The sequence below is a fragment of the Spizellomyces punctatus genome (genome assembly GCF_000182565.1).
Source record: "Spizellomyces punctatus DAOM BR117 chromosome Unknown supercont1.12, whole genome shotgun sequence".
In the NCBI taxonomy this organism is placed as follows: Eukaryota; Fungi; Chytridiomycota; class Chytridiomycetes; order Spizellomycetales; family Spizellomycetaceae; genus Spizellomyces; species Spizellomyces punctatus.
Window position 1 is genome coordinate 646,199 of NW_015971548.1, and position 26,031 is coordinate 672,229.

Sequence of the window (26,031 nt, forward strand, 5' to 3'; positions counted from 1 at the left end):
TGTGGTGTTGACCTTTACACTCGACACCAACAACTTTTATTCATACACCCCGCCCCTCCTCCAATGGTCCAATTAAAATTACAACTGTATTACTTCTTGTACTACTACAGCTTGTATTGCCGACCGCGCCCACGTGATGTATTAATTGTGGCAACTGACCTTTTGAACTCGGTTTCGCGCACCTGCGTTTTTCCCCCCATTGCAGCATTATCATCTCCATCTTTATTTGCAAACAATGCTCACCCGCCTTCTCCTCCTCCGCCGTCCCCCTCGGCCCTTCCATCACCTACAGCTAACACGCACATACTCCACACCCACCGAATCCGAATACAAACTCCACGAACCGCTTCTCCGCTCCTTGGGACTCAGTTACGAAAACCCTGGCGTCTATCACGGAAAATGGAGCGGAAACGGACCGACGATTGCGTCTGTGAACCCCGCTACGAATCGGACGATTGCGACGATTCGGACAGGGACTCCCGAAAATGTACGAGAAGCCTTGGACTCGTTATCTGACGCGCAAAGGATTTGGAAAGGAGTTCCTATGCCTAAACGGGGAGAAATTGTTCGACAAATGCGGGATGAATTGGAAAGAAACAAAACGGCGCTTGGGACGTTGGTTTCTTTGGAAATGGGAAAGATTTTACCAGAGGGGTTAGGTGAAGTTCAAGAATACATTGATGTATGTGATTATGCTGTTGGGTTGTCTCGTATGATTGGGGGTCAGGTTTTGCCTAGTGAGAGGGTAGGACATTTTATGAAAGAGGTTTGGAACCCCCTTGGTAATGTTGGTGTTATTTCGGCGTTTAATTTCCCGGTTGCTGTTTATGGGTGGAATAGTGCTATTTCACTTGTATGTGGTAATACTGTGTTATGGAAAGGAGCGCCGACCACCACGTTATGTTCGATTGCTGTGACGAGGATGTTGGAGAGGGTTTTGGAGGCGAATGGGTTACCCGGTGCCATTTGTTCGCTTGTTAGTGGGGATAAAGAGGTTGGTGAAGCTATTGTGAGGGATCGGAATGTGGATTTGGTGTCGTTTACTGGGAGTACTGCTGTGGGGAAATGGGTGGGTGGGGTTGTGCAAGAGAGGTTTGGAAAGTGTTTGTTGGAGTTGGGTGGGAATAATGCTATCATTGGTTTGTATTTTTGTTTGTCTTTCTCTTGTTTCTTTTCGTAACATTTTTTACAATTATTTCTATGTTAGTCATGCCAGATGCAGACCTAGACCTAGCTCTCCGCTCCGTCCTCTTTGCAGCCGTCGGAACCGCCGGACAACGCTGCACAACCACCCGTCGTCTCTTCCTCCATAAAGACATTCACGACGAGTTTGTAGAAAAATTAGTAAAAGCATACCAACAAGTCATTGTTGGGGATCCGTTGGATAGTAAAACGCTTTGTGGGCCTTTACATACCCGTCATGCTCTTACGCTGTATGAACAAGGGATTCGGGATGTTCAAGATCAGGCAAGTTTTTTTTTGTTTCTTGATTTCGGTGTGTAAACATGTATTTCTGATATTGTTCAAGGGAGGTAAAATCCTTTATGGAGGAACTGTACTCGACAGACCAGGAAACTTTGTCGTACCCACTATCACAAGTATCGATCCCTCTGCAAGTGTGACTAAAAATGAGATTTTCGTGCCCATTTTGCATACCATGAAATTCTCGACACTCCAAGAGGCAATTCATTACAATAATGATGTTCGACAGGGGCTGTCAAGTAGTCTTTTTACAAAGTCTTTGGAAAATGTGTTTGAGTGGACTGGACCGTTTGGGTCTGACTGTGGGATTGTTAATGTTAATATTCCAACGAATGGCGCTGAGATTGGTGGGGCGTTTGGGGGTGAGAAGGAGACAGGCGGTGGAAGGGGTGAGTTTCTTTTTGTTGTTGTTTTTGGAGAGTCATATGTTGACTTCTTTTTTTTTTTGATTGTTTAGAGAGTGGAAGCGATGCATGGAAACAGTACATGAGGCGTCAGACGTGGTATGTGTGCTGCTCGTGATTCATGCATGGTTGATTTTTGGATGCTGATAAAAAGCGATCTAGCACCATCAATTATTCGGGGGCATTGCCGTTGGCTCAAGGGATAAAGTTTGCCTAACTAGAAAAGAACTAGGAAAAAGATGTAAAACACAAATGTGTGTACTCGATATATTTTGATGTGCAAGGAAACCCAAAATGTCTCAATGTTTTGCAAAAGAGTACACGATAATCTTTTCACTTTTGTTTACCAACTACCGCTCATGCCATTGTTGGGTTGATCACTATCACCTTCCTCGTTAGTGTCCTCATGAGTGGAAACAGGGTCGGTGCTGTCAGCTTGTCCCCATTTGCCCCCGCCATCAACACCAGCGTTACCCCATGTAGCATCATCGTCATTGCCACTCGCGACTTGTTGTCCAAGCGGGGCGTACCCATCCGGAAGATCGCCCTCGAGATCCTCTTCTTTGAGTTCGTCCACAATGCCATTCTCGGGAGAGTCACTATCATCATGATGATTAATAGCCATCCGAGCTATGTCACTTGACAATACTGGTGGTACTTACGGTGTTTCCTCATAATCTGGGCGGTATTCATTCAAAAACTCTGGAACAGTCTGCTCGGTTTCTCGCAGGACGCGAACCAGGTCCGTTGCAATATCTGAATTGTTGTCATTAAAGAAGCTTGTTGCTGCTCCTTTGTTCCCAACGCGAGCAGTGCGTCCAATTCGGTGGATATAATCTATGCAAAAATGATAGGGTTGGTACAAGGGGACTCGATGTGACTCCAAGTATATGTCGGAACTGTACCATCAATATTTTTAGGCATGTCATAGTTGATGACATGAACGACGTTCGGAATACTAGAAAGGCAAAGCATGGGTGAAAAACGCATTGACCAGATGTTGTGCATCTTTTTACGTACTCTAATCCTCGCGCTGCAAGATCCGTCGCAATCATAATAGGTTTACGCGCAGCCCTAAAAGCACTCAGTGCATCTTCACGTTCAGCTTGATTCCTCCCGCTGTGGACAGAGGTTACCGGGAACGAGTTGCTAAAGATATCGAGTTTTGAGATTAAAGTGGTCATCGTAAACCCCATCTTGAGCCAATAAGACTCATTTTGCTCACTTGTGCAAATAGTCGTCCAAGGTATCCGTAGCACGGCAAGTGTTGACAAAGATGAGTGTTAATCCGGCTTCTTGCTCATAGAGGAGATCAAGCAGAGCTCGCCGCTTGTCAAAATCATCGACTTTGAGGATCTAGTTAGACATTCAAAAGCATGAGGGATCGGGCAATGAGAGCCTACAAAAAATGTACTTTATACCGTCTGGGTAATATCGGTGGGCACTGTTCCCACTCTTCCGACAGTAACAAGTAGGCAATCGCCCAAAAATTCTCGAGCAATTCTGCGAACCTGTGCGAGTCGTGATGAGCATCGATACACACTGGATCAACCAAGTAAAATCAGCTAAATCTTACATTTTTCGGAAAGGTGGCGGAAAACAAGGCCGTTTGACGAGACTCCAAGTCGGCCGACATGTGCTGTTGGACGATCCGACGAATTTCCTGTTCAAAACCCAGCTCGAGAAGACTGGTCACAGAAAAGAGTCAGTCTCAACACAACACACAAGATACGTAAACGCCAAGAACATTACCGATCCGCCTCGTCAATCACCAGCCATCTGGCAAACCAAGTAATGAATACGTGCACACACGACACAAACCCTGAAAATCTTACTTGACATATTGCAAAGAAACTCTGTTTCTATCAATCATGTCCAGGAGCTTGCCCGGAGTAGCAGCCAGGATGTGGCATCCACGCTCCACATTTTGCATGAGCGAACGCGTGTTGGCGCCCCCATAGAGTACGGCAGGTTTGATCCAGGACTTGTAACTACCGAGACAAACGATATGTATGTATGTGAGATATGTGGGTCGTAGGCAAGTATTTGAGTGAAATGAGGTTTCATGTACGCGACCCAACGACATACAGACGAGGCAAACGGAATGCATCTGATACGTACCTAAACTTGCGACACTCATCAAAAATCTGACAGGCCAACTCACGAGTTGGGGAAATAATCAATACCAAAGGTTCTGAAAACAAAAATAAGAATAATCAAAAAATATTCTTTGCACGTAATTAACAATGAAAATGAAAACATACTTGCATGACGATCAAACATGGACGTGGGTTTGGGACAGAGCTTTTCTTTACCCAACAAGAGCATTCGGTTGATTATAGGAATCAGATAGGCTGCCGTCTTTCCACTTCCTAAAATAAAGGTGAATTAATGAAAATGTTAAATCCCGATCTGCTTACGCGTCGCGATCATGTCGGATTACCATACCTGTCTGAGCGCAGGCCATCAAGTCACGGCGACTCGCCAGAATGGGAATAGCCGCCTTTTGAATCGGAGTAGGCTTGTTATATTTCATCAAACTTGTAATATTGTACTTGAGTCCCTCGTGCAGCTTAATGTCGTCAAACTTTAAAAAAAAAAAAGTTGAGCCTGGCGGTGGTGAAAAGAGGATTGCACATGGGCGAATACTTGCGCTTTCAAGCAACGGGGGAACGTCTTCTCCAGCAACTTTAATGGGGACATGACCCAACTGTTCAAAGTTGATTCCCGTATTGACCTTGTTTTTCTCATACAACTAGAAAAAGTTTAGAGACTTGTGAGTAAGTGATTTGCTAGAATGATAAAAGAGAGAAAGATGGCAACCGCCGCAGTCGCCCTACTGGATGGGGCAGCACACAAGAATGTACACTTTAACATTTGCAGTCAGTAAGAACATACCTCTTGCTCTAGGGTCTCGTCCACTTCGCCTTCTTCCCACCGCCTGGCAGTACCAAACCAGACTCGTGCCTCTTCATCCACAGGCGGAAGATCAGAGCCTGAGCCAAACTTGTGCGTGCGCGTTTCTGCCGCGGGAGCGACAGGCTCTTGGTCAGGTTCCTCGGTGTGTCCATTTTCCAATCCGTTTTGCATATCGCTAGCAGGTCCCCATCCTTCAGTGCCATTGGTCTCCGTAGAACCTGGCTGGTCCCATCCATTTTTGTATGACATTTTGTTCTGCGTTGTTGAGCAGTCTTTTGAGTAGGATACAAACGTTGAGCGAGGATAGTTGAGCAGAGGGATACAAACGTCAAAAAAAAAAAAAGAAAACCTACTCGTAGCTAAAAAGAAGGCAAGAAGAACAAGACGCAAAATGGCTGGGAATAAAAAGCAAGCAAGAGGCTTCAAGAAGGGGCGCAGTTGATGAGCAGTTTAAAAAACAAGCGTGTGCGTGGGAAAATAAAGAGAGAGAATAACAAGAGGGCGTGGGAATATCCAATATATGATTACATAATTTGACAGATCACATGACGACACGTGAGAGGAAGAGAAGGCGATTTGAGGGAGTGTTTGTGGAATGGGTTCCCTCGTCAAGAGCAATAGACATGAGGGAGAGTGCAATGATTGCATTTGAATATATCTCATACATATGCATATGGAATATCTCATGTGCATATGGGCATTTGCATATGGACAATTGCATATGGGCATTTGCATATGGAACGATTGCATATGGACAGTTGCATATGGAAGACTATGATTACATCGATATGATTATAAAAGTCATGTTGCTAAAGCATCTCCCACTCTTCAAATCTCTCGCAGTCCAAGTGTTGGATCACGTGTCAATCTGATTTGCCGTGTTAATTAAGAGAGGCTATGGGAGAGGGCTAAATTGTCTTGAATAAGTTACTGACATTTGTGGGAATACAATCATCCCATGTCCATTTATACTTATCTTTAGCCATGCATGCATGTATAGCATGTATGTGCATATGTCCAATGCGTACATGTCCATGTGTGTGTGTGTTAGTGTGATAAAGAAGGCAATCGATGACTCTATAAATCGATGTCCGCTTGAACGCTTGAACGCGTGTTTTTACTGCGCATTTCACACTTGTTGTACATCCACACATCATATAGGATTTGGAACACTTCTAACGGATAAAGTGTTCAATTGCTCACGTTGTGGAAAAAAGGACAACTGATATTTATGCAAATACGAGTTTATTGTGTTTTTTATCCTTGTATCGATTGTAAAAGCCACAGGAACGATTCGGGATTGGATAGTTGGTTGTTCATGGGTTTATTAGTTGAACCCGACACACAGTACAACAAAAGAATATAAAAAAGCTCTAGACCTTTTTGTTCCCCCAACTGTTTTTGTTTCTTGCTTTGGCGTAGTTGCTTCCTGTGTTTTCTTTCCTTGCAACTGTCTTTTGCTTGACGTTCAACTCGCTGTTTTGTTGGACAGCCATCTTTTTTAGATATTATATCTCTCATCCGCGGATATATGGATAGATACCTTGTTTGATATTCTCTATTATACATTGGAAAGAGTGCCCGCATCCTAGACGCTACCGCTTGTAACGAACAGCTCTTCTCTTTTTTTTACATATTCCGATCATCAAAAGCATCATGTCGTCGCTGTCTACCTTTCACCCTCTCTCGATGGAAACAGCGGCTTCCGCTGCCGCTGCTGCTACAACGGCTGCAGGACATGCTACTCGGCCGCTCGTCATGACACAGCACACCACCAAAGTCGCCATTCCCGTCCCGCTACCTCTCTGGCCTATTGCTGAAAACCTAAAGGAAACCTTTCCGACTCGTGACGCTCCAGAAACAACCGAACTCGAGCTCTTGAGTGACATTCTTGAATTTGCACTTGGAAAGGCATCGAATCAGGATACCTTTGAGGCTCTGCCGCTTGTAGCTGTCATCTTTCGCCATCTACAGGCTCGTCTCTTGAAGCAAAATGACATTCATGCTGTCACCCGGGATCTGGCCCCAGAGACTCGCGCAGCTATATTGAAAACATACTACCTCGCTCTCGTCGCTCTCAAACGTCACGGTTTGGTCTCTTCGGCAGAAATCAAACCTCCCGCATCCGCCTTGTTTGCGGCTGCAGAAGCGGGTCGCGCAAACCTCTTGGCCGTTTTCGGCGGACAGGGAAATGTCGAGGAATATTTCAGCGAACTCGTGTCCTTGTACACAACCTACGAGGCCTTTGCCCGGCCCTTTATCTACCAGGCGGCCCTCACCCTTGCAAACATTTCCAACTCCCCAGAAGCCCAGGCAGAGCATTCGGCTAAAATGGATGTGATTAGCTGGTTGGAAAAGCCAGAGACTCGTCCCAGTACCGAGAGTCTCTTGGCTACTCACCAGTCGCTCCCATTGATTGGATTGACGCAATTGACGAATTACTACATCACGTTCAAAGTTCTCGACAAGACGCCTGGAGAGCTTCGGAGTCTTTTGGCTGGAACAACGGGTCACAGCCAAGGCATTGTTTCTTCGGTCGTTGTTTCGTCCTCAGAGACGGAAAAGGAATTTGTCGAAAATACGCAAAAGGCCCTAGTGCTCTTGTACTGGTTGGGATTGCGCTCCCAGCGGGCATGCCCTGCTACGACCTTGGATCCCAACATTTTGCAGGATTCACTGGCCAACAATGAAGGAGTTCCTACGCCCATGTTGGCTGTGACGGGTATGTTTACATGTTTTGCCACTATTAAAAAGTTACCTCGAAGAAAACCTCACACACTTCTCTCTGCAAGGTCTGCGCAACAGCGATGTCCAACAACACGCCGATACGACAAACTCTTTCCTTCCCCCGGACCGTCGGGTCCACCTCTCTCTCATCAACGGACCTCGCTCCACCATCTTTACCGGTCCCCCACAATCCCTGTACGGCCTCAACGTCTCTCTCCGCAAGCTCAAAGCCCAAACCGGCCAAGACCAATCCCGCATTCCCTTTTCGCAACGCAAAGTCCGGTTTTCATCCCGCTTTTTACCAGTCGCTGTCCCCTTTCACAGCGAATACCTCAAACACGTCCCCAACGCCCTTCAATCCGATATCGAATTGCACAACCTTGCATTTGATGCTAAAAAGATGCGGATACCCGTTTATCATACCCATACCGGAGAGGACCTTCGTAACACGACGGATCTGACAATGTCCCTCGTCAACCAGATTTGCGTCCAACCCGTTCATTGGGAAAAAGCCACCAACACCCAATCCATTTCCCATGTCCTTGATTTTGGACCAGGGGGTGCATCTGGGGTTGGATTCCTGACGCATCGTAACAAGGAGGGTACGGGTGTTCAGGTTGTGTTGGCGGGGTCGTTGGAGAGTGGAATGAGCGAGTTGTTGGATCGGTCGTATTTGTTTGATGAAGATGTTCATGCGGTAAAGTTTGCTCCTAATTGGGCCGAAAAGGTGAGCAGTCTGTCTGCCTTTGTGTGTGTGAGTTTTTATTAAATCCGGTCATTAGTACCGTCCCAAACTCATTCGCATCGCGAGTACCGGCGAAATTCACGTCGACACGCCTTTTAGCCGTCTCCTCGGCAAGGCCCCCCTCATGGTCGCCGGCATGACACCTTGCACCTCCAACGAACATTTTGTCGCAGCTTGCATCAATGCTGGTTTTCACGTTGAACTCGCGGGGGGTGGTCAACACACCGAACCCTACCTCCGCGACCGTGTCCAAAAGATCATGGAAAAAATTGAACCCGGTGAAGGCATTACTCTCAATATCCTCTTTCTCAACCCGCGTCTCTGGGGATTCCAGTACCCAGCCGTGCAAGCCATGCGGAGGGAGGGTATCCCCATGGAAGGCGTCTGCGTCGCAGCGGGTGTCCCATCCCTAGACGTTGCAGACCAAATCATTAAAAACCTCAAAGCAGCCGGACTCCGTCACGTTGCTTTCAAACCCGGGAGTGTCGAAACCATTCGTCGTGTCATTTCCATTGCAAGGACCAACCCCGATATGCCCATCATTCTGCAATGGACAGGAGGACGAGGGGGTGGACACCACTCTTTTGAAGATTTCCATCAACCCATGTTGGAGACCTATGGCGCCATTCGACGGGAACCCAACTTGATTTTGGTCGTTGGAAGCGGGTTTGGTGATGCCGTTGAGACATTACCTTACCTAACCGGTGAATGGAGTCAAAAGTTTGATCACCCACCCATGCCCTTTGATGGTCTTTTATTTGGCTCGCGTGTCATGGTCGCTAAAGAAGCCCTTACCTCTCCCGCTGTCAAGGAACTCATTGTCAAGGCACCAGGGATCCAAGATGAGACCCTCTGGGAACGTACTTACAAGGGCGACATTGGAGGGATCTTGACCGTGAAATCCGAATTGGGAGAACCCATCCACAAGATTGCCAACCGCGGCGTCAAATTCTGGAAAGAAATGGATGATACCTTTTTTTCACTTTCCCGCGAAAAACGTCTACCAGCCCTCCTCAAAAAGAAGGACTACATTATCGAGCGTTTGAATGCTGATTTCCAGAAACCCTGGTTTGGCCAATCTGATGGTCGACCTTGCGATCTCCATGAAATGACGTACACTCAAGTCATTCGCCGATTGTTTGAGCTCTTGTGGGTTCCTTCCCGGTGGATTGATTCAACCCTCCGAGACACATTTGGTGATTTCTTGCGACGGGTTGAAGAACGATTCGTCAAGGGCGAAACCTTGTCCATGCTTCAATCGTATAGTACACTCGATCACGACCCCGCATCCTTTATAGAAGCCTTTTTGGAAACCTTTCCGGAAGCCTCTCATCAAACCCTTACCCAAGAGGACGTGTTTTATTTCCTGACGATTTGCTCGTACCCCTTTCGTAAACCCGTTCCGTTCATCCCCATCATTGACGAAAAGTTTGAGTTTTGGTTCAAAAAGGATTCGCTTTGGCAAGCTGAGGATGTTGATGCTGTTGTTGGGCGCGATGCAGGTCGAGTGGCCATTTTACAAGGGCCTGTTGCCGTCCGTCATTGCACAAAGGTTGATCAACCCGTCAAGGAAATCCTGGGAGATATTTACGCTGCCCACATTGATGCGCTACGTAAATTGTATTATGGTGACAGCAATGTCGCGATTCCTGTTGTAGAGTACTTGGGTGCCCGACCAGCTCCCCCCACTCACACCCTCGATGGCATCCGTGTCACAGAACTCAACGAAGGATCCATCATGTACGAAATCACTCGTAACGCCCAAGCCATGCCCTCCACTCCCGACTTTATGCAATTCATCTCGGGACCGGATCATACCTGGCTTCGAGCCCTCCTTACCTCGGAAGCCATCGTCCAAGGTAAACACCTGGTCCCAAACCCAGTCACAAAGATCCTCCGCGCCCGTCCTGCGCAGACCTTGTTTGTGAAATATGATGCGAGACGTCAACCAGTGCTTTTGACGCTGCATGATCGGGATGTGGATCGTATTACTCCTGATCGACACCCGGCGGTGGTCATAACTGCTGAAGGAGATCGTATCAAAGTCGAATTGTTTGTCAAACGGGACAAGGAGTTTGTGGCATTAGAGTTGTTGTTCCGGTACAAGCCTTGGCAAGGTCATAATCCCATTCATGAGATTATGGAGGTATGTGTTCTATTGGTCTGTTTACATTAGTGCAAGTGTATCTAATCTCGGGTATCATTTATAGGGCCGTAACCAGCGCATCAAGGATTTCTACAGCAAGCTCTGGCATGTTGATCCCTCCGATTCCCATCTAACACCCAAAGACACGTTCCGATCCGTCTACAAGGTCCAATCCACCAGCGTACTCGATTTCGCTCAAGTGATTGGCAATCAGGCGGAACTGTACGTGACTGGCAAGGACCCCAACACACCCGCTCCCATGGACTTTGCCATCGTGGCTGGATGGCGATCTCTTGTTTCCGCCATCCTCCCCAAGGAAATCGATGGGGATCTCCTCCGACTCGTTCATCTTTCCAACCAGTTCCGTATGTTGGATCCCCATGATACTCTTCGTGCCGGGGACGAAATCACTACGGAAGCCGTGATCGAGTCCGTGATTATTACTGAAGCCGGCAAAGCTGTTGAAGTCAAGGCGACGCTCATCAAGAACCAACGGCCACTCATGGAGATTGTGAGCACGTTTTTGTATCGGGGTACTTTTACTGATTATGAAAACACCTTTCGGCGAACGACTGAAAAGCCTGTGCAGGTGGTCTTGTCGTCCAACAAGGATATCCAAGTCCTTCAATCCAAAACATGGATTAAATGGAATACGGATGCCCCACAGTTGACACCAGGAGCTATTTTGATTTTCAGATTGGAGACTTTTGCCCAAAATGCCGATGCGACTGTCTATGCCCATGTCCAGACGACTGGATCAGTGTTTTTGAAAACGACACGGGAAACGATTCAAGTTGGTCGTGTTGATTATCATGCTACCCATGTCCACGGCAATATTGTACTGGACTACCTTACCCGCCACGGCTCCTCCATTGAACAACCCGTTTTCTTCAAATCGGGGGGATACTCTATCCTTCCTGACCCCAAAGTCTTTCCTGCGACCGTCACCGTCCCACTTTCCAACGGTGCCTACGCCGTAGCATCCGGGGATTTGAATCCAATCCATACCAACCCTTACTTTGCTGACCTGGCCAACCTTCCCGGAACCATTACTCACGGCATGTGGACATCGGCTTCTACACGCAAATTCGTTGAAATCTTTGCGGCCAATAATCGACCTGAGCGGGTCAAAGAATACAATGTCGTGTTCCTGAACATGGTTCTCCCTGGCGACCAACTTGAAACCAAATTATACCACGTTGGTATGAGTAACGGCAAGAAACTCATCAAGGTCATTACCCTCAACTCAAAGGGCGTCAAAGTCCTTGAAGGAAGTGCCGAAGTCGAACAACCCGCTACTTCCTACGTGTTTACTGGACAAGGATCCCAAGAAGTCGGCATGGGAATGGATCTATACGAAACCTCTGCGATTGCCAGAGAAATCTGGGACAGAGCCGACGCACACATGCTCCAAACTTACGGTGTCTCCATCCTCTCCATCGTCCGAACAAACCCCACATCCCAAACAATCCACTTTGGTGGACAAAAAGGTGCATCCATTCGTCGGAATTTCATGTCCATGACGTATGATGTTGTTCAAGATGGGTTGTTGAAGAGTTTACCTCTCTTCCCCGGTATCACGGACCAAACGCCTTCCTATACGTTTTCGCATCCGAATGGGTTACTCTCTGCCACGCAGTTTACTCAACCCGCGCTCACCTTGATGGAAATTGCGTCGTTTCAGGATATGAGAGCTAATGGACTCGTGCAGCAGGATTGTCCCTTTGCTGGACACAGGTATGTTGGTTAGAGAATAAGACGTCCACAAGCGCTGCTTGTTTAATGTTTTTTTTGTTGTCTAGTTTGGGCGAATACGCTGGACTCGCATCCGTTGGACAGGTCCTTTCAGTCGAATCCCTCGTCGACGTTGTCTTTTACCGTGGCATGACCATGCAAGTCGCCGTCCAACGCGATGACCAAGGACGATCCAATTACGGCATGTGTGCCGTGAATCCCATCCGGGTTGGATCAACCTTTTCCGAGCAAGCCCTCGTGTTCATTGTAGAAGCCATTGCACGCCGCTCGGGTGATTTATTGGAGATTGTGAATTACAATGTAGAGAATTTCCAGTACGTCCTAGCGGGTGAATTGACCAACCTCGAGACTCTCCGAGTGGTCTTGAATAAGGTCAAGGGGTTAAATGTCAATTTCATTGAATTGGGGAAAACGAAATCGGTGGAAGAGATTCAAGGGGTTTTGGATGGGATTGTCGAAGATGGGTTAGCATCTGCTCGCAAGAAACGTGCTGCATCGAACGGAATTCTCTCTCAAGAACGCGGGGTTGCGACTATTCCCCTCGCAGGCATCGACGTCCCCTTCCACTCTAGTTTCCTCTTGAACGGCGTCGTCCCCTTCCGCGAAATCCTTCGCAAAAAACTAGAAGCAAAATTCATCAACGTGGCCCTCCTCGTTGGGAAATACATTCCAAATTTAACAGCCGAACCCTTTAGTCTCTCCAAAGACTACTTTCAAACCGTCTACGACCTCACCCACTCGTCCCTCCTTCAGCAAGTCCTATCCGATTGGGACGAAACCCTAAACACCACAGCGGCCCAACAACAACAACTGGGATACATCCTCCTCATTGAACTCTTGGCCCATCAATTCGCGAGTCCCGTTCGCTGGATCGAAACCCAAGATCAATTGTTCCGGGCCTTCAAAGTGGAAAGGTTGATTGAAGTGGGACCTTCACCCGTTCTTTGCAGTATGGCCGGACGAACACTTAAAATCAAATACGAGGCATATGATGATGCTGTTACGCATCGTCGTGTGCAATTGTGTACCACCAAGGATCGTAAAGAGATTTACTATGATTTTAGAGATGAGGTTGTGGATGTCGTCGAAGAGGATAAGGCGGCTGTGGAGCAAGTGCCAGTCAAGAGTGCGGCTCCTGCGCCGGTGGTACCTGCTCCAGCTGCTAGGACCGCCGCTGCTGTGACGTGAGTGGTTTTGTTATTATTGTTGTTTTTAATCTTTGTTGTTGGTGTTGTGAGTCTTATTACTCACTCTTGTTTTGTTCTAGTGATGAACCGATCACAGCTCAAGAAATCCTCTTGGTGCTCATTGCTCAAAAACTCAAAAAACCCCTCTCTGACGTCCCACTCTCAAAATGCATCAAAGATCTCGTGGGTGGCAAGTCTACCCTCCAGAATGAGATCCTCGGAGATCTTGCCGCAGAATTTGGCAACGTTCTCGCTGATAAGGCGGAGGAGCTCCCTCTTTCTGAGGTCTCAATGGCACTCCAGGATGCACATGGAGGCGCTTTGGGCAAGACCAGTAATGGACTGGTGAACAAGATGGTCGGATCAAAGATGCCGGGTGGGTTTGGTATGGGACAGGTCAAGGCGTACCTTACTAGTGCCTATGGGTTGGGACCCAAGAGAAGTCAGGGCGTGCTGTTGCATGGGTTGCTATCGGAACCTGCGTCACGGTTGGCTAACGAGACGGATGCAAAGGCGTGGATTGACACTGTCGTCAAGAGTTATGCCGATAAAGTGGGTATAACCCTCGGTGGAACAACGGAAGGTCCATCTCAAACTTCGGGCACGGTCGTAACCATTGATAGCAAAGAATTTGATAAACACAAACTAGCCCTCGACCTCCTCGTCCGACAGCAACTTGAAACATTTGCTAAATACCTTGACTTGGACCTCCTCGCCGAAGCCCGTACAGCTGCTACCGAACGCGACGCCCGCGACGCCCTCCAAGCCCAACTCGACCATTGGATCGCTGAACACGGTGACGTTTATGCCGAGGGGATTAAACCCTCTTTTGATCGTCTCAAAGCCCGAGTATTCGATTCCCATTGGAACTGGGCAAGACAGGATGCACTCCAACTCTACTATGACATGATCTTTGGTCGTATCTCGAGCGTTGATAGGGAATTGATGAACCAGTGTATTCATTTGATGAACCGCGCTGAAGATGCAGAGAGTTTGGTCACTTTTATGGAATATTACCTGGAGAATTGCCCAGAGGCTCGTGGAGAAAACTTTGTGCGCGCCAAGGCTCTTAGCAAGATTTTGTTGGAGAATTGTAGGGAGGCTCTCAAAGCCGATCCTGTATACAAAAACCGTAAGTTTCCGTGTGTTAATGGTAAAATGTGGGAATGCGAAACTCACCGTCTTGTTTTGCACAGTGGCCTACCGCCCAACCCGTCCTAAAACCCACATCAAAGAAAATGGCGAACTGGTCTACAATGAAGAGCGCCGTAAAGCAAGCAACATGAAGGACTATGTTGAGGAAATGCGCGCAGGAAGTGACCTGACACGGATCCCCGATAGTCAAATCCTGGTTTCCAAATTCGAGCAACTGGCTGCGTTAATGAAATCAGCACCAGAACTGAATGGAGCGACGAAATCCCAAGTGGATGCCATCTTTGCCGAGATTCAACAGAATCTGCCTCCACGGTCTGGATTCCAGGGTCGTCTCCCGTTCGTGTTCCTCAAGCGACGAAATCCTGTGGATCCCAGTCAATGGGAACCAGATGCGGATCTGAGCACAATTTACCTCGATACTTTGGCCAAAATGGCTAACGAGGGAATATCCTTCAAGGGTCGACACGCATTGATTACAGGGTGCGGAAAGGAGTCGATTGGCGTGGATGTCCTCAAGGCTCTCCTTTCGGGTGGTGCCAGGGTCATTGTGACAACCTCCCGATTCAGCAAATCCTCTACAGAATTCTACCGCTCCATCTACGAACGCCATGGCTCAAAAGGTTCCCGTCTCGTCGTGGTCCCCTTTAACGGCGCATCCTTCCAAGACACAGTTGCCCTCGTCGAATACATTTACGATACAAAAGGGGGTCTGGGATGGGATTTGGACTTTATCATCCCTTTTGCGGCTATCCCTGAACAAGGCCGCGAAATCGACGGGATTGATTCTAAATCTGAGTTGGCGCATCGTATCATGCTCACCAATTTGTTGAGATTGATGGGACAAGTCAAGGCTAAGAAACAGGTCATGAAGTACGATACGCGGCCTGCAGTGGTTGTTTTGCCATTGTCGCCTAATCATGGTACATTTGGGAATGGTAATTTCTTGTGACTACTAAATCAGTCGTAAGATGGATATTGATTGAATTGAACCTATTGTTGTAGATGGGTTGTACAGTGAATCGAAAATCGGACTTGAGACATTGTTCAACAGGTTCCATTCTGAGAGTTGGAGCAGCTATCTGACCATTGTTGGTGCCGTCATTGGGTAAGCTTACTACTCTGCAAGCTGCTGACCATTCTGCACCGTCACTCACTTACTCTACTTTTCAGATGGACCCGCGGCACGGGTCTCATGTCCGCCAACAACATTGTTGCTGAAGGCATAGAATGGCTTGGAGCTCGCACCTTCTCCACCCACGAGATGGCCTTCAACCTCATTGGTCTCCTCCATCCAGATATTGTCAAACTATCCGGGGTAGACCCCATCTGGGCGGACCTGAACGGTGGTCTACACTTTGTTGCAGACTTGAACCGGATTTCATCCCAGTTGCGTCGTGACTTATTGGAAACATCCGAGATTCGCCGGGCGGTGGCTCGAGAAGCCGCCATTGATCGTCAGGTCATGAATGGCCCCGTTAAACATGAACAAGTTCTCGTGACCCCTCGTGCGAATATGAAGTTCAAGTTCCCAAGCTTGGATGCGCAAAAGTTGACCCATTTGCGCGGAATGTTGGATCTGGAGAAAGTTGTTGTCGTGACTGGCTTTGGAGAGGTGGGGCCATTTGGAGGGTCTCGTACTCGTTGGGAGTTGGTAAGTGCCAGCATCTTCATCAGTTTATCAAACACAATTCTGAACCATAATCTTCTTTTATAGGAGGCTTACGGCGAGTTGTCCCTCGAAGGATCAATTGAGATGGCTTGGATGATGGGATTCATCAAATTCCATACCGGCCCGCTAAAGAAGCTCGCAACCTATTCTGGTTGGATTGACGCTCAGACGCAGGAACCTGTCAAAGATCACGAAGTGAAAGCAAAATACGAGAAAAAGATCTTGGAGCATAGTGGTATTCGATTGATTGGTATGCATTGTACAATACCCTTGGGGGCCTTTTACGCCGTGAAATAACCAGGCTCCCTTCAATAGAACCCGCTCTCTTTAATGGTTACGACCCAGAAAAGAAAATGTTCCTCCAAGAGATTGCTGTTACATCCGACATGGCACCCATTGAAGTCAGTAAGGAAGAAGCTGAAGCCATGAAACGACAACATGGTGCCGCTGCCGTGGTCGAGCAACGGGGCGAACAATACTTTGTTCGCTTGCAAAAGGGTGCGACCTTGTATGTTCCCAAAGCTTTGCGATTCGATCGTCTTGTAGCTGGACAGGTACGACAATGGGCTACAGCCTAAAGCAGAACATGTTCAAAGTTTACTCATTGGGATGGTTTCTTGAAACTAGATTCCTACTGGATGGGATGCAAAGCGGTACGGAGTGCCAGATGATATTGTCTCACAGGTGGATCCGATCACGCTCTATACATTGGTGTCCACTGTGGAAGCACTGGTCACTTCGGGGGTTACTGACCCGTACGAGTTTTACCAATATGTCCATGTGAGCGAAGTTGGCAACACGTCTGGTGGTGGTATGGGCGGTATGCGTGCCATGCAGAGGATCTTTAGGGTAAGTTCGTCCTAATGGGTGGGATTTTGAAACAGACCGGGTTTTGATGAATCTTCTTTCGTATAGGAACGTTTCCTGGAGAAGCCGGTGCAAGCGGATATTCTTCAAGAAAGTTTCATCAACACCATGCCCGCTTGGATCAACATGTTACTCCTCTCCTCATCAGGGCCGATCAAAACGCCCGTAGGAGCTTGCGCAACGGCAGCAGAATCCGTCGAAGTCGCCGTCGACACCATTCTCTCTGGTAAAGCCAAAGTGGTTCTTTGCGGTGGATATGACGACTTCCAAGAAGAAGGATCCCATGAATTCGCCAACATGAGGGCCACGTCCAATTCTGTTGAAGAATTTGCTCGAGGTCGTGAACCCCGGGACATGTGCCGTCCTGCAACGGACACTCGAGCAGGATTCATGGAAGCTCAAGGTGCTGGTATCCAGGTCCTCATGACCGCTGATCTAGCCATCAAGATGGGTGTACCTATTCGGGGTATCATTGCTTGTACCAATACCGCTACTGACAAGAATGGACGATCGGTTCCCGCACCTGGTCAGGGTATCTTAACCACCGCCCGTGAAGCTCCCGGAAAGCACCGCTCGCCACTTTTGAACTTTGAATACCGTGCTAAACAGCTGCGGAGGGAGCGAGAACACATCAAACAATGGGTTGCAAAAGAGTATGAAGCATTGGCTGACGAAGTTGAGGAAATTAAAAAGAGCGGCGAGGAAGTCGATCAGGACTTTGTCAACGAGCGAACAGCCTTTATTGAGAAAGAAGGAAAACGTAGAGAAAACGTTGCTTTGTCCACATGGAGTCATGATTGGTGGAAGAATGATCCAGCGATTTCACCCCTCCGCGGGGCTCTTGCCACCTTTGGTTTAACCATTGACGACATTGGTGAGTCGTGTCAGGACGATAAACTTCGTATTGGATGTAAAAAGCTTACACTCTGTCAATGATCATAGGTGTCGCTTCCTTCCACGGAACAGGCACAAAAGCCAACGACTACAACGAATCCTCTGCCCTCAACCAGCAATTAACACATCTCGGTCGTAGCCGTGGCAATCTCATCCCTGCCGTCTTCCAAAAGCACCTGACTGGCCATCCCAAGGGTGCAGCCGCGGCATGGATGCTCAACGGTGTACTCCAAGTCCTCGAAACGGGCATCGTTCCCGGCAATAGAAACTTGGACAATGTAGAGGACCGCCTCCGTCAATTCAAATACATTCTCTATCCCAGTCGATCCATCAAAACCGACGGTATCCGGGCCGGTTTATTGAAAAGTTTTGGATTCGGACAGGCTGGTGGTGAAATCCTGGTCATCCACCCCGACTACCTCTTCGCGGCGCTAGAGGAACCAGAGTTCAATGACTACCTTGCCCGTAGACAAAAGCGCGAGACAGCATCGTACCGCTACTTCCACGAGATGCTAACGGGTGCTGCACCGTTTGTCCGTGTCAAATCAGCTGCGCCCTACACAAATGAACAGCAGTCGGGAGTCTACTTGAACCCGCTTTCCCGTGCTGCATATGACAAGTCTTCTGGGTCTTGGAACTTTAATGCTCAAAGTAAAGCGCTTGCCAAGCCCGATGTGTCGGTGACCAAAGCTTTGATCGAGGCATCAGCGCAGTTGGGCGAAGCTGCCAATGGACGTGGACTTGGCATAGGTAATTGCCTTGAATGTATTTGATGTTCGGCATATCGATCACATTTCTCATTTGTCTCTCCTATGTATCACCCAGATGTTCAATTGTGCTCTGAAGTCCCGGCAGACAACGAAACATTCCTTGCTCGTAACTTTACTGAGCAAGAGCGCGCATACTGTTCCAATGGCAGCTGTCCTCAGTCCAGCTTTGCGGGTCGGTGGGCAGCCAAAGAAGCGGTCATTAAGGCTGTCAGCAGCGCTGCAGGAACCGTGGTATGGACCAAGGGCGCAGGAGCTCCCCTGAATGAGATTGAAGTTCTTCGAGAGGATGGCATGGCTCCTGTTGTCGTCTTCCATGGTGAGGCCAAAGACGCCGTGGAGAAAGCGGGCGTCAAGGAAGTCAAGGTGACCATTAGTCATAGTGGCTCGTATGCTGTGGCCATGGCGGTCACCCAGTAAGATGTAAATGGAACTGGTGCGCTAGAAAAAGATCCCTCTTTTGTAAATAAAATAAATATGATTTTGTTAAACGTATTCTTTACTCGCAAAACCTCCTCAATGGTAGACTTCAGACTCTAAATGGGCAAGGCAAAAACATAGGGTGGGGACCTTCAATCAATGTCATTTGTGCATTAACCAAGACAAACATGGGAATTCAAAGTGAAAACATAAAACTAGTCTAACAAATGAGAAATAAAAAAATAACAGCGACAATCTAGAGCAAACGGTAAGTCGGCTGCCCGGGAACAGCATTATCAGCCTTCTTTGCATCTTCTGCGTCGTAAGGTGGCGCTGCGGCCGCCTTTTGATCTACCAGTTCCACCGACGTGACTTTCAAGACAGCCAATTCCCGTCGGATGTAGTCTAGGTTGAGTTGGAGGGTCTCCAATTCGTTGAAGCTCAATTTTCGGTCAAAGGCGACCGGTCCTTGAGCTTCCACGGCTTGCTTTATGCTTGCAACGAAAGGCATAACTGCCTTGTTCTTCATCAAGCCCTTGGCAATGAGAGCTTGCTTCTCATTGCCCTGGAATTTGCCAGTTGACTAACAAGCAACGTGGTAAGTATTCCCTTCAAGGCAGCACATCCCCACCACGCCCCAGCTTACCTCATCCCAAGTCTCCTTCAGAACTGCCACAGCTTCATCCTGCCATGCAGGGAAGCTTGAAGCTACGTACAAACGGAGTTTGCCAATCTTTTCCACCTTGTCCACTGCGCCTTTCTTTTGCTTCTTACGAGCGGCTTGGTCTTCCGCTGATCGGACCTTTGAGGCCATGCCGCGGATGTAGGCAGCAGCGGCAAGCAAAGACTCATTGGGTTCCGCAGTTTGCTTAGGCCATAAAGCCTTCTTGATGGACTCGGGCTACAACATAAGATGTATACTATCAGCGACGCGCTGACTCCTTCAGGAACAGGGCATGTTACGTACCTTCTTGAGCAACGTGCTCCAGATGTACTCACTCCAGTGCGGTGTTATCGGCGCCAACATGAGGGCTTGAACCTCAATGTACCGCACAATGAGATCCTCGTGCATTCCCTCATACGTTTCACCCTCGAGGGCCATGGATCCGACTCCCTGTCCAGTCGTCGCTTTTCGGTACTCTGACCGGGCATTGCTTAACTCGTAGAAGGCCAACTTCAAGGCATCACGGTACAGCATACTGGTGTACGCCTTTTCAACTTCCCCAATAAACTTGTTGATCTCAGCCTCGAACACCGTGTCGTTCCACGAGTAGGCACCTTTGCGCATCTTTCCCTCTGCGACTTGAGTAAGGACTTCCTCAACCCATTCCCTTTCGGTGAAGAGCTTAAGGATCGCGTCATCTGCAGTTTTCTCGAGGAAATTGGCGTCTTCGACACCATCCCCAGCATCGGCTAAGGCAAAGCGAGTTGCGTCTGCGCCATAGACCTTCAGAGCATCACGCAGGGTCATAAAGTTACCGGTCGACTTGGACATCTTCTCGTTATTCAACAGCAAGTGTCCATTGGCCCGGACTCCCTTCGGCCATGACTCCTTGGGGAAAATCGCGGTATGGTTGTAGATGAAGAAGGACAAATGGTTGTTGACCAGGTCCTTTCCTGACACACGCAGGTCTAGCGGATAGAAATACTTGAACTCCCGCCGCATGCGATCCAATGTTTCCTGAGGAACGGTAGTGTCCGCGGGTTTGGGCCCGTCTAGCAAGATGTAGTCCCAGACGTTATCTGTCATCTGTTCTGCCTTGACGTTGGCCGCTCCTGGCTTTGAGCCGTCCAACGTACCGCCTATGCACACGATGAGTATACATATCCCAAGTTCTATGAAACCTTCCAAATACGAAATACGTGATGTGACATACCGTGCAGGAGGTGGGATACCGTGTAATACGCCATATATATAGTTGAGTCGCTCAACGACTCAATCAGATACTGGGGATCCCATGGCAAGCGACTTCCGAGACCGAAGCTCCGGGAGCATGCCCACTGACCGAGCCAATCCAAGGTCTTTTCAAATTGATTACGAGTCTCAGTGCTAAAAGTCTCCATGTTGGCCAAGCATCTATGCAAAAGAATAATAATCAGAACTCGCTGTTGCTACATGTTCGTACTGTCAAAGGACTTACTCCTCAGCCAACTTCTTCCAACTCTCTTCACCATAGTCCATGTACCACTGTGGAGCAAGTGTGACGACGCACTCATCACCGCTTCGACTTACGACCAGTCCCTCTGGTTCACAATAAGGGAAAGCAACTCCCTGCTCGATGAGCTGTGCGCGAATGAGTGTTTTCGCCTCTTGAACGGACCTTGCAAATTGAGGTAAACAGATGAGATTGATGCTCGAATCTAGTGCATAGCTCTTCCAAGCTCATGTGTCCAGACAATTCATACATGACCGGTCATGATTACTTACTTTCCGGCAAAGTCTCCAACAATCATGGTCCCTTGGTAGAAACCTTCCTTGTAAACCTCCGCTTTGGCCTCTGCCAGCTGGACTTTGTCCTTTTGGCTATTGATCTTGAGTTTCTTGACAGCTGCTTCAGCAGCTCGGTCTCCATAGTTCGGTGTGCGAATGATGGAAGGAAAGCTGTCAAAGAATGGTTCCACCCACTTTGGCTGCACGTTGTAGTATGCAGCTTTCTTCTTCAAGTCTTGAAGGGTGATATAATCGTCGGGGGAGTCGGAGGGGACTGAAGTAACGACACCGGTACCCTGGACAAAAGTAAGAATCACCCAGGACAAACATCCTACAGAGACTACGCTTTACCTTCGTCACTAGCACACCTTCCATGGGAAGGGTGTACACCTTCTCATATTTGGACAAAGGAGCATTCAGCGGTACGCCGATCAGATCAGACCCCTTCAGCTCGCCAAGCTTTTTGATAACACCAACTTCTTGGAACAACTTTTGGAAGGCCATGTTTCGGGCTGACCGCTCTGTGCAAACCCAGGCCTCCGAGTCGTTAACCGCGTATATGCCGTACGTGATGTCGACACCAACATAACAGTTGGTTTGGCCATACATGGTTTCCGGTCGGAGAGTGGCAGCGACAAGGTACAGTTTCCTGTTGCCAAGAGCCTCCAGGATCTGTGGCGAGGTCAACGCTTTGCCAACTGGTACTCCCTTTACTTCATCGCGCTCCGCCTCAGGAGTATCAATCAGGTCCTTCAGTAACACTTGCAACTTGATTCCCGTGTACTCTTGCACCCCAACACCTTCTCCTGTCGCCCGATCGTGGTCCATGCAAGGCTGACCATCAAGGGGTGAGTAGATGGTATATCTCTCTCCAAATTTGACTTTCGCCGGGTTGGAACTGCGAAGTTTGTTGAATTGCCAGCGAACAAATGAGTCGAAGTATGGATTGATATCAGTTGTGAAGAAAGAACGACGCCAATCGACAGAGAGACCGAAGGCCTTCAGATCTTCAATGGCCATTGGCGGGAAGTAGTAAAGCCAATGCTTACTATCGGCAAAGTTCTTTATTTCTTCATTTGGTATGCCCATGGAGCGCATGATTTGGAATTGGTATTTCAGACCAGTTGATTTGGCGTTCGCTTTTCCATGCTTCTTGGTGATCTTGGTCGGGTCCGTCGGGGCGGCCGCCGCCACCACGGGTTTGGCCTCCTCCTTAGCCTCATCTTCCTCTTTGAATCCCTCAAAATCCGGTCCAAACATATCAATCTCCTTCTTCAGCTTATCCGCACATGCTTTGATAGGCATTCCCGTCACGTGAAATCCGAATGGGAACAAGACTCGCTTGCCCTTCAAACGTTCGTAGCCTGACGCAAATTCAAGCTTTGAGAGGGAAAAGGAATGTCCCAAGTGCAACATGCCATTCATATATGGGAAAGGAAACGTGCCCATGAACTTGGGCGGTACAGGTTCGCCTGGTGCAGGGGCATTCACTTCGAATGGTCTTTCAGAATCCCATTTTTGCTGTGCCCACTCCTCAGCCTTTTGCAGGGCCTCCAGCTTTGCGGTACCCTATATAGCCGATTCAAGCATGTCAGTCTTCCCAGCCGTATAAGAGCGAACCTAACTAGACATTCCAAACCTTTCTCTCTTCCGCGACCGTTACATGACTGGTCGTAGAAGTGACCGTCACTGGGGTCGTATTTGGGGCCATTTTACAATTGATTTGAGCAGCGGTTGCAAGAAAACGTCTGCCTGTGGGTGGCAGGTCGCTCTTAAATGTACGAAGGCAACGGCCAAAAGTGGTTAGCCGGTACAAAACGGCAGAACGTTCGGGCGTGTCGTAGATGCCCAAAAATGTAACTGATCAGCAGCAAGTGGGGACAGCTCTACTCCGTGAGGATTCCGAATTAAAGGCAAGCGAAGACTGGAATCTCAAGGAAGATCACACTGTCATTGGACGAGCTCCTACAATTACCAGCTGCTTTTGGGAAAATCCCATCTTCGACTGCTGTTGCCGTGGTAGCAAGTGACTCATGTCTCGCATGTCTCAGTCACTCAAATGCAGCATTCATTTTGTCCTTTTCGGGATGTAATTGAGGGATGGTCATTTTGGTCTATTGAGATAATGCGTACGATTTACATTGGCAATCCCCGCTACCCATTAATCTAAAACTCAGCAAGCATTTTATGCACTTGTTCGTAATATGCAGGTTGCAAATATTCTTTCAGCTCTTGCTTCGTTAGCCAAGCGAAATCTTGGGCAAACCGCTTGTTGGGTTCGATCTTGCCCGAAAGTATATGTGCTTTCATATAAAATGTCTGCAAAGGATAATGCTGTAAGAGCAGGTTCTCGAGTGGAAATTAAGGTACAACATACCTTCTTGTCTTGTGCAGCGATGTGTCCGACTGGTGTACGTCCGACGACCCAGGTCTCGAGACTGCTCCCTACCTCGCTGTGTAGATGTCGTGTTGCCCCCTGTACCGGGATGACGTTAGCACCTCTACCAAGGGCGCATTCTTGACCAAAGAGGGCCACTGAACAATAAGTGAACAATAACACACCTCATGCAAAACCTCTTCGCCTTCTAAAGGTCCAGCCGGGAATTCCCAACTCCCGTTGTCCGCCTTCTTCACCACCAAATACAAAGTTCGTTCTAATGCTCGGTCCAATGATTTAACATCTCCTCCTTTATCCGCCTCTGTCACCCGTTCCGCCGTTTCCAGGCCTGCTAACTCCTCGTCTCTTGGTTGTACCAACGGCGTTCGCCCACCTTCTAACCGTTCGGCAGCAGCTGCTGCTGCATCTTGGGCATCCAACCACCGCTGCTCAGCAGTACTTCCCTTTTTGAAGTAGAACTCGCGGTGGAAAGGACGAGATTCGGCTTGCTCAAGTGACTCTCGGTATGTGTAGTAGGCATGTTCGAATTCGGTGAGTTTGCGGAGGATGACTGGGTTGCGTTTTAGGAGAATCCCCACATGAATTTTGGACGGTGCTGCAGTAGCAAGGTACCGCTTAGCAAAGTTACATGTTCTTGAGAACGTTTGTCGTGCTTGTATGTGGAGCATTGTGGATTGGAGCATGTGCTGACAACGGAGATCTTACAGTTTCTGCACTTGCCCAAGAGGGTTGTTAGGGTGTTCTTTGACTGTGCCGCTCATTCATGACAACCAGCGTGAGCTGCTGCTGACGAAATCCGATCAGCGGAAAGCCACGCGGTTGACCAACCATGTCATCACCAAAGCTGTTGAAGCCAGAGGATATCGCCACAGCTGTGAGATGGACTCCCCAAGTGTCCTTCGCTCCTTTATCTCAGCCGCGGTGGTTGGGTCTTGCTGAGGCTTCATTTGACGATCCAAGCGGACAGTCACGGAAATGGGAGGTTTGCGAGCGAATACATAAAGGTCCCATTACGGGCAAGGCGAAAGATGTGGATGGTAAATAGCCGGAGGGTCCTTTTCAGCTTGATTTACATGTCTTGAGTCTTTACCTTCTGGGAAATTGTATGAAAGCTGTTGATGTGGTTGCCACAATACGTGCCAGTGCCTCCCAGCAGACGAATGGTTTTCCGACCGAGGATACCATTCTCTTGGTATTGCAATTCAGACCTCCTACCGGCGGCTGGACGTTGGAGTTTCCGTCAGGTGGGGACCACTTTAAATAGCACTCTAGCGGAGCTGGTTGTTGTCTACACGCTGCCGATGTTGATCCTGAGACATGCGGATGCAGGCCTGTTAGATAACGGCGAAACGCCGGAAACGGCCGCGCTCCGAGAACTTCAAGAGGAAACTGGATACACGGGTACTGTAGTGGCTGTTGGTCCGTCTATTACCTATGAGCCGGGGATCACCAGTAGTTGCTCAAAAATGGTAACCGTTGAGGTAACAATCAACAGCTGCGGTCAGTCCCCAGTGTATTTAGATACTAATATCGTTGGGGCAGGTCAACCCGGAAGACCCACTTAACGCAAAGCCTGTTATACGTCGCGATGCAGACGAATGGAGTTTGAACCCAGTCGCACTGCCCGTTAACAAACTTCTTCAGACACTACATAGTAAGAGTCAAGCTTTCTTCATCATCGGGCTTGGATATTAAGTCTATAGTGTCCAGAATTGCAAGAGAGCTGCCCTAATCTTCGTATCGACTCGCGGCTGTACTGTTTTGCAGCTGGATTGCATTTTGCTGGGAGGACTCGATAGCTGCCAATGTGGTCTCCAGAACAGCATGTCCGCTATTCTTATAGTCTGATAAGATCGGCGGAAGAAGTGTTTCCGGAAGTTTCTGCTTGATCGTTTGAATAGAGCTGCATTGGAAGACCGCCATGCGCGGTCAGCGGATATAGATCACAGAAAGGCTGGAAGATAGCGCCGAAAGTGGTTGGCCAAGCATACATCGCTATATAAAGTCGAAAATAACAATGTTATATGTGCATTCCTGTCTTGAAAAGATAACCGATTACAATACC

General features: G+C 48.4%; 6 protein-coding genes across 6 annotated transcripts; 3 read left to right on the forward strand and 3 right to left on the reverse strand.

The window, feature by feature from the left end:
* The first annotated feature begins 184 nt into the window (after positions 1-184).
* SPPG_06625 (uncharacterized protein) lies at positions 185-2,236 on the forward strand. Its single transcript, XM_016754825.1, has 5 exons — positions 185-1,139; positions 1,208-1,467; positions 1,529-1,871; positions 1,940-1,985; positions 2,049-2,236. The coding sequence occupies exons 1-5, from the start codon at positions 236-238 to the stop codon at positions 2,101-2,103; spliced, it is 1,608 nt and encodes a 535-aa protein (XP_016606265.1). The 5' UTR covers positions 185-235; the 3' UTR covers positions 2,104-2,236.
* On the reverse strand, positions 2,140-5,284 carry SPPG_06626 (uncharacterized protein). The gene is made up of 15 exons (XM_016754826.1): positions 5,159-5,284; positions 4,785-5,077; positions 4,540-4,641; positions 4,335-4,473; positions 4,151-4,258; positions 4,008-4,080; positions 3,722-3,877; positions 3,639-3,665; positions 3,463-3,574; positions 3,308-3,397; positions 3,112-3,242; positions 2,907-3,035; positions 2,792-2,844; positions 2,549-2,723; positions 2,140-2,485 (listed from the first exon to the last, which is right to left on the reverse strand). The coding sequence occupies exons 2-15, from the start codon at positions 5,052-5,054 to the stop codon at positions 2,230-2,232; spliced, it is 1,821 nt and encodes a 606-aa protein (XP_016606266.1). The 5' UTR covers positions 5,055-5,077; positions 5,159-5,284; the 3' UTR covers positions 2,140-2,229.
* A 922-nt stretch (positions 5,285-6,206) lies between these two features.
* Positions 6,207-19,212, forward strand: SPPG_06627 (phosphopantetheine-protein transferase domain). The gene is made up of 15 exons (XM_016754827.1): positions 6,207-7,527; positions 7,598-8,259; positions 8,315-10,423; positions 10,488-12,160; positions 12,226-13,362; positions 13,446-14,497; positions 14,562-15,455; positions 15,523-15,625; positions 15,691-16,171; positions 16,235-16,439; positions 16,505-16,743; positions 16,817-17,038; positions 17,105-17,930; positions 17,999-18,700; positions 18,776-19,212. The coding sequence occupies exons 1-15, from the start codon at positions 6,462-6,464 to the stop codon at positions 19,135-19,137; spliced, it is 11,733 nt and encodes a 3,910-aa protein (XP_016606267.1). The 5' UTR covers positions 6,207-6,461; the 3' UTR covers positions 19,138-19,212.
* Positions 19,213-19,275: 63 nt separating this feature from the next.
* SPPG_06628 (leucine-tRNA ligase) lies at positions 19,276-23,539 on the reverse strand. The gene is made up of 8 exons (XM_016754828.1): positions 23,208-23,539; positions 21,920-23,137; positions 21,566-21,864; positions 21,279-21,458; positions 21,015-21,214; positions 20,105-20,940; positions 19,784-20,038; positions 19,276-19,720 (listed from the first exon to the last, which is right to left on the reverse strand). Exons 1-8 carry the CDS (start codon positions 23,277-23,279, stop codon positions 19,394-19,396), a joined length of 3,387 nt encoding a protein of 1,128 aa, XP_016606268.1. The 5' UTR covers positions 23,280-23,539; the 3' UTR covers positions 19,276-19,393.
* A 122-nt stretch (positions 23,540-23,661) lies between these two features.
* On the reverse strand, positions 23,662-24,710 carry SPPG_06629 (mitochondrial 54S ribosomal protein YmL17/YmL30). Its single transcript, XM_016754829.1, has 3 exons — positions 24,131-24,710; positions 23,946-24,044; positions 23,662-23,887 (listed from the first exon to the last, which is right to left on the reverse strand). Exons 1-3 carry the CDS (start codon positions 24,647-24,649, stop codon positions 23,735-23,737), a joined length of 771 nt encoding a protein of 256 aa, XP_016606269.1. The 5' UTR covers positions 24,650-24,710; the 3' UTR covers positions 23,662-23,734.
* A 70-nt stretch (positions 24,711-24,780) lies between these two features.
* On the forward strand, positions 24,781-26,020 carry SPPG_06630 (uncharacterized protein). Its single transcript, XM_016754830.1, has 5 exons — positions 24,781-25,003; positions 25,079-25,210; positions 25,296-25,447; positions 25,509-25,620; positions 25,677-26,020. Exons 1-5 carry the CDS (start codon positions 24,796-24,798, stop codon positions 25,763-25,765), a joined length of 693 nt encoding a protein of 230 aa, XP_016606270.1. The 5' UTR covers positions 24,781-24,795; the 3' UTR covers positions 25,766-26,020.
* Positions 26,021-26,031: the final 11 nt, after the last annotated feature.